We start from the raw sequence: 7,858 nt of genomic DNA on the forward strand, positions 1-7,858 counted from the left end.
CCAGTTGAGAACCATTATCAAAAATGGATAGTAATTTGTTGAAAGCTATTATAAACTATTCTCGCATACCTAGCTTGAACGCGCATGCGCAACGCAGCGTCAGCGGGGTTTTCTCTACAATTCAAATTCCATACCTACTCGGACACTGATTGTTAGTTACTGAAATTATTTGGCTTACAATTTGAGTGATAGAACAAAAATATATACACAAAAATGAATAAAACAACATTTATGTATACATACATACATACGTTTTCAAACCCATTTTGAACGGTAGAATGGTTCTATTAATCATACAGCGACCCAATATTTTTTTTATACCTTGTTCATTTTTATTTTAATCTTATAGCTGTGGATGTACAAGTCTTGTTGCATAAAATCAATTGAATTAAAGTAAATGAAATATAACGGAAACTAAGTTTTCAAGATGGTTAATTTTATTTGTAGTCTGCTTTTTTTTCATACTGCGTTACATATACAAAATATATCATTTGAGAGTACTAAGTAAATGAGATCAGAAAATAATTGTGGTCGTACAATAATTTTCTCAACGTTAATTTAGATTTCTTTTCAATCCGTACGTTTGAATTTCCAAAATTTGCCGCTGTCGTTGGAAAGAACCAATGGAAATACCATGCTCGTCATTATGAGTCAAAAGCTTTCCAACGGTTTCCGTCGTCGTTGCTCATTTCCGGTCATTCTTCAACAGTTCATCAATTTTGTCGGCTTTGTTTGTTTTTGTACCTGAAAATGGAATTAAATATTATAATATTTATATATAAATCGCAATAGAACATCATGAACGTAATAAATCAGTATTACGAGGCACTGGAATTTTTTTCACAACGTGAGAGACAACAAGGAAAGGATAAACTAATTATAGAGAGAATTGCATCGAACATCAAATTTGACTGTGAAGAAAGAGAAATAAAATATTCTAATGTCATACCATATAATATTTTTTCGAGTTGTATATTTTTGTCATGGTTAGGTTTGGGCAACGAAGGAATTGAAGGTTTAAATGGTAAGATCAATCACCATTAATTTTATTCGATTGTAAAATTCATTGAACACCTAATTGATATAATATTTTACCTAGTTGAAGAGATGGAAGTTATCTTTAAACATGCAATAGCACTGCATAACGGAAGAGCTCAAGAAATTTCATGCTTTAAAAATTATTATATATTCATGTGAGTTAAGAATTTCAACTAGTATAATTAATTAAATGATATAATTCTATTAATATTCATTTCTTCATAACATGTCTATAGAGAAAATATTAATTACTAACAAAATGCCAGGACGTAAGCCAGCTGTTCCACATGAAGAAGTAAAAAAAAAAATTGTAACAGAAATAATCTACAACTCCGACTACACACTGAAAAGTAGATATGACCCAGTTTGGGTAAATATTTGCAATTTCTTTGGAAGTAAAATCAAACCTCTCAATCTGTTCAAAATGGTACAGCAAAATAGACACGGGATTAGAACATTTTATAATGATCAAAAAGGTTTAGAAATCATTGTAGGTATAACAGATGAAGTAGAAAACGTTGATTTCCATGTCAGTAATCATGAAGCAGATCTTGATGACACAAAAATATTACCATCAAATGGCAACGTTAAAAAATCAAATCTAAAATTTGAAATCATAATTCTACGTGATGAATGGTCATTAATCAGCCCTAAAAGTATAGTATACAAGAGTGGTCGTTCAACTAGTGTGTTGCAAGAAGGTTGGGCAGATGTAATGAGAAGATGCATCTGGCATTCCCAAAAACTGCCTTGTGCGTACAGCTTCGACCGACACTACGTTGGCAGTGATAGTGCTTATATTAAGATCGAAGGGCATTGCACAGAAGCTGAATGCCAAGCAAGAATAATCTTGGTATGCCACGAAGTCGTCGGTAATGACGTTGATGTAAAATTCAACGTTATCACTACCGATACTTCACGCACTGTTCATACGAAGAAAATAAGATTACAGAAATTAGCTAAATCTATCATCGGAGAAAAACTTCTGAAAGAAAAACCCAAAGAATGGAGAAGAAATGAAGCGAGCAACCGCATGAAAGATGGAGATCCAGAACCTGCCGATTTATTTTCATTGAAACAGCTTCAAAACGCTAGACAAGATGCCAAAAACGCAGAGCTGGGAATTGTGCGTGGCGTACCTTTATTTAACTCCATATCTGCAATAAAAAATAATGTAGAATTTAATCATTACATCAGATTCATTGGATACGACTACTTCTGCTTGACTTACTGGTCACCTTCCCAAATAAGTGTTTACAATGATATCGCGAACGAGTTGGGAAATGCAGTGGCCCTTGATGCAACATCATCGATAGCATTGAAAATCAATAGACCTGACGGAGATTCCAGTGACATTTTTTTATCCATAATGTGCACTCATATAGGAGATCAAATAGTACCAATTGCACAAGCTCTATCTGAAAAGAATGACACGATTTTTTATGTAAATTGGCTACAAACGTGGATACAATCTGGAGGAAAGGCCCCTAGAGAACTTAATATGGATAGGGGAAAAGCTATTCAGAATGGTTCTTGCTTAGCTTTTAACAATATCACATTCAAGACATACAAAGATGCTTGCCTATTAATTATATTTGGAGAGTCAATGTTCTTGAAATTGTGTACACAGATAAGGATTGATATTGCTCATCTTATGCATGCAGCGGCCGAATGGCCCTGCTACCCCAAAGACAATCCCCAAGTTAAAAAACTTTTTGTGAAATGCATTGGGTATATATCCACAATTTCTCAGTTGCATCACTTTGAAAAAGTAATAAAATGTGTTTTTATTGTTGCATATAGTCCATTTTTTGATAACACATGTCAACAAGCTATGAAATATATAACAAAATTAGTTGCAACTTATGAATTCGATTTGAATACTTCCACTACAATAAAACCGAGTGAAATTAAAAATAGTTATGAAGAAGAACACAGTAAAAATTCCAAAAAAAGTAATGAAAAATGGACATTGACATATACATACATTCAGATCATCAAGAATCAATCATTATCTAAAGTCAAGAAGGACGGTGATTTAGACTTATCGTTAGGAATTCAAAAGAATGATTATTTTTTACCTGATTTTGCTAATAGATTGATAGATTTAGCCAAAGATTTTGTTTGCTGGACAAATGTAATGCAACAGTTTTTCAATAATCCCCATGATGTAGCAATCTCAGCTAGAGCTGAGGCATGTATTGGCGACATAAAGGCTTCAATGGAAAACACAGTGATGAGGGTTGACAAGTTCTTAGTAAAGCATTGCCGGCAAATTCATTCTGACATATTACTGGCCAGAGCTGCAATAAATAGAATAATCAAAGATAAGAAGCAAATTAAGTCTAATGAGAATATAGAGGAATATGATAAAGAACATCTTCTAGTAGTAGAAAAATGGAGAAATAAGTGCAATAAATTGCTCATTGATGAAGACGATATTTTTAACGAAACTGCTGCATCAAATCTTTCAGGTATAATTATCAAATTATAGTTAAAGTATTGTACTTTGTTATATAGGTAACATAAAATATACATTTTTCAATTTCCAGATGCACAATTACCAAATACAGACCAAATTATAGAATTATCAGTTGTGAATAACAATGACAGTTTAAATGTACAGGAGTTAGATCATTCACTTCAGGACCATAAATATGCCAAATTTAAAAATGATATAGTCCAGCAATCTTCATTAATAATCGATGAACAATTAGAAATTGCTACCGTACCTGTTGCCAACGTCTCAGCTCCAAAGATTCGAGGAATACATGTTCGGCCTTGTCCTGATATTGCTCTGCACCTGCAACAAAAACATCACACTCGTTCAAATAGCGCAAGCAAAAGAAATCTTGTCAATGGGTCTAAGCAGCCAGGAAAGCGTATGAAAAATGACAGAATCACATTATCAAATACTTGTGCCTTTGATACAATCACTGAAATATTAAGTAGTACTTGTTTTAAAGTAATAGATTTCAAGGATTTTATTAAAAAAAGTATTGATGACAGGAAATCGAATCAATACTTGTGTTACGCCAACACAGTGTATGATTATTCTTTAACGGGAGTAGCTAGCATATTCTACACCAACCGTGCCCACATTCTCTACTCTATTTTCCATACAAACACCAGTCATATTGAGTGCAACACCAATATTACTCAGTTGTTTCAAACATTAATGATTAACTATGACTGTACACTTGAAAAGTTGAGTTGCAACAACTGTGGTTTCAAAGAAGATCTTAAAAAAATAATAACTTTTTTGCCAGACTTACGTATTGCATGGGTAGATAACTACCAAAGTTTAGAGCAAGAATTAAACATGTTTTTCCAAGACAAAATTTTGAATTGCAAGAAGTGTACAACATTGAACTTATTTATTACATATACTATGGGGCCATATTTATGGATAGATACTGATGAGGCATATCGAGCTAGCACATATGCCAAAGACGAACTACAAATAGAATCAGAAAAGTTTGCTACTGATATACGTATTGTGCCTCGAACCATTACAGTAAAAAATAACACCTTTGTGTTATGTGGAATAGTCAAGTTCATACCACCTTTGATTGAAAACGGTGTTGGTCACTATATAGCTTATTGCTTAACTAACACTAACTGGATCGAAAGGAATGATGTAGTAACATACAAAAAAATTTTACCTGTTAACACACCGCCAATCAAGATGAGCAGCTTATTTTATGCAAAAAGCATACACCTAACTCCACTTTAGTTGCATTTGCATTTATTTGGAGTATACCTATGAAAAACATAAATTAGTAATAGAACCACCAACACAAACATTTAGTTAATTAATAGAAACAGCTGAGTTGGTGAACTCACGAAGTGTTTTATTTACCATTTTTGCTTTTAAAGTAGGTTAAGTTAGTCAGTAAAAATAGCTGAGTTTGTAAACTTTCATTTTGTTTCATCGTTTTACTTATGAAGTAGATAAATTCTAACGTGGACACAAATATTGTAATGTTTAAATCAGTAAGCTGTAAAATGAAAATAGTTTGAAATAAAATGCAACTTATAATTTCATGGTTTGTAAAAGTTGCGGCGTCATTTTCTTGCTCCAAAATGAAAATGGGGAAAAACCCCAAAACAAAACTCCAAACGCCTCTGCTCTGCTGCTGAAAATATGAAAGTAGACACAAATATTTTTGTAAAGCTGTGAAATCTGTACTGGCATGTGTAAGTGAACTAAGTACAGTATGTTATAAAGATCAACTTGATAAATAAATAATTACCGAAAGATGTAGTCGTGATGAGATAGCATTTTCAACTGTAGGTAGAGCATGGAGAATATATCCGCGACGTCATCATGAGCGCGAGCGGGCGGCCGCTCCGTTGTCGGCGCATGCGCAGTAGACGCACAATCGTGAAACCTCTCCAGTAATAGTTTAAATTATTAAAGAAAAGAAAGGAATTATTGTTGACGATCTTTTTCAGCTGGGCAAATTAAATTAGTTCGTGGGCAATTATTTACAATTTTGGTGAGATCAATATATTCGTTAATAAATGAAATAGAGTTGGTTCGAGAGCTGGTTGAATAGTCATTGGTAGTTAATAATTTTTATTTAATGAACACGTGGTGGGCAAATAAATCCAATTGCATATTTGAATTGGGCAAATGAAAATCTATCAATTTTGATTTTTTCCCACGATTTTTCAGAAATTGTGCAGGCTGGAACGGGGGGGGTCAAACAGGGCTCAGGGTTCCCTGCCGGTGCACAGTGGCGCGCATATCGCAACTCACAAGCAAGTAAAGCTATGAAGTTGTGTTTGTGAATATGATATACGCATGTGTCTGTGTACCTATGAGAGAACTGTAAATGTGTAGCCAAATACATATTCTTTACTCTCCTTTCATTACACAACAGTGAATTTACGCCAATACTCTGTCACGACGACGCTACACTCCACAGACTCCACGTGCTCACATTGAAAATGGAAGAAAAGTTGGTAAAGAAGAAAAAACGAGGCATCATTTATTTATCTACCATACCAAGATATATGAATGTCACGAAAATTCGAGAAATTTTTTCTGCGTACGGAGAAGTCGGTCGAGTTTACTTGCAATTAGCTGATAATGGTCAGATAATTTTTATTTCTTTATGCAACTCCTAATCAATCAACTTGAATATAACTACTTATGAATATTGAAATATTATTTTAGAGCATGATGATAATAAGAATAAAGTAAAAAAGAAAAAGAGGAAAATGCCAGCAAAGCATTTTACGGAAGGATGGGTGGAATTCGAAAGCAAAAAGGTAGCCAAGTTTGTTGCTGAAACCTTAAATAATAAACAGGTTTCTACTAGGAAGAAAAGTAGATTTTACGATGTTATTTGGAATATCAAATATTTACCCAGGTGAGTTTGAATATCAAAAATAGAGTAAAGGTACTACTAGTCTACCACCTTAAAGTGATATTCCAATTTAAATTAATTCAGTTTAAATTATTAAGGTGATATTTCTATAAATTAAGAACATTAATTATTATTTCAGTCATAAATTAATTTTAAAATGTTTGAACAGATTAAAATAAAACTAGAGATTAGAAAATCACAATAATATTTTATCTTTCAAATATTTTTGTTTTCAATTCTATTCACTGCAGAAAGAAAAATTTAAATTTAGAAGGAAAATGTACATATCATTAATAGTTGGCCAGATGTTCTAGTAATTAGCAAGGTTGTGAAATTACTAATTGGTCAGCAGTATCGGAAACGAAAAATATTTTTTGTTAATTCATAAAGCATTTAATTCTTAATTATTAGAGCTAAAAAGGACATGGTCAACTATTAGTATCTGGCTGACTAGTAGTATATTTAATCTATTTATTGACTATGATAATGATGTCAGTATTCATTAGGAATAGATTTATTAAATTTATATCTAGGGTAGATTTAATGACAAATTTATATTGTATATAAAGCATGAATTTAAAAGTTATTTTTTAAGATTGTAATTGTTTTTTATTTTTATTTGATCTTGTACTATAATAATCATGATTGTTAACATTATAACAAACAAGTAAAAGAAAACATTTTGTTGTAACCAGACTAGATATGATTATATAATGTATATAAGCTTTTTATGTATCTACTCAATTTATTAATTTTTATTCTACAATAAATTGATAAATCATTTATAGAAATCAAGTGAGCTATTAAACATTTAAATCAATATATTGCAGATTTAAATGGACTCATCTTAGTGAAAGGTTGGGTTATGAACGTGCTGTCCATAAACAAAGGGTAAGGACTGAAATTGCCCAAGCAAAAAGAGAAACCAATTTCCTTTCTGCTAATATGGACAGAAGCAAAAAATTAAAAGCGAGATTTGAAAAAGGAGAATCTTCAAATTTTGTTATACCAGAAATTAAACAAAGAGAAACTGATATGGAGATTAAAAAGAGAAAAAATGAGCCTCAAAATGAAGATAGAACTGAGTTTCTCAAATCATTGTTTGGATAAGTCAGTGATTTGTGTTTTAATTGTAAATATTTTCTTAGATATAATAAAGTTTTTATATTTATAATTTTGTGTACAGTTACTATTTTTCTTATATAATTTGATACCTGAATGACACTTGAGATGTGCAAAAAATTTATATTTAACTGTTATGCATAAAATAATCACAGATCTTTAAAATTTAGTAAGAAAAATGATGAATATTAACACTACAACAGCTTCTACAATTATTTACATAAAAAATTCATTGCATGAAAAATATTTTCTTATTCATCCTTATTTATTTTAATAATTTAAGTTTTATAAAATAATGTCCAGCTAAGATAATATAAACA

At 31.6% G+C, this 7,858-nt stretch overlaps 1 protein-coding gene and 1 long non-coding RNA gene across 2 annotated transcripts; one reads left to right on the forward strand and one right to left on the reverse strand.

The window, feature by feature from the left end:
- Positions 1-2,173: 2,173 nt before the first annotated feature.
- On the reverse strand, positions 2,174-5,417 carry LOC131672430 (uncharacterized). Its single transcript, XR_009302622.1, has 7 exons — positions 5,295-5,417; positions 4,901-5,177; positions 4,704-4,801; positions 3,771-3,841; positions 3,120-3,341; positions 2,270-2,456; positions 2,174-2,195 (listed from the first exon to the last, which is right to left on the reverse strand). It is a non-coding gene; the product is annotated as an uncharacterized LOC131672430 (long non-coding RNA).
- Positions 5,418-5,867: 450 nt separating this feature from the next.
- LOC131672436 (activator of basal transcription 1-like) lies at positions 5,868-7,526 on the forward strand. The gene is made up of 3 exons (XM_058949648.1): positions 5,868-6,139; positions 6,224-6,419; positions 7,247-7,526. Exons 1-3 carry the CDS (start codon positions 5,995-5,997, stop codon positions 7,524-7,526), a joined length of 621 nt encoding a protein of 206 aa, XP_058805631.1. The 5' UTR covers positions 5,868-5,994.
- Positions 7,527-7,858: the final 332 nt, after the last annotated feature.

This window comes from Phymastichus coffea, unplaced genomic scaffold (assembly GCF_024137745.1).
Source record: "Phymastichus coffea isolate CEN01 unplaced genomic scaffold, Cenicafe_Pcof_1.1 PCOF00150, whole genome shotgun sequence".
NCBI lineage: Eukaryota > Metazoa > Arthropoda > Insecta > Hymenoptera > Eulophidae > Phymastichus > Phymastichus coffea.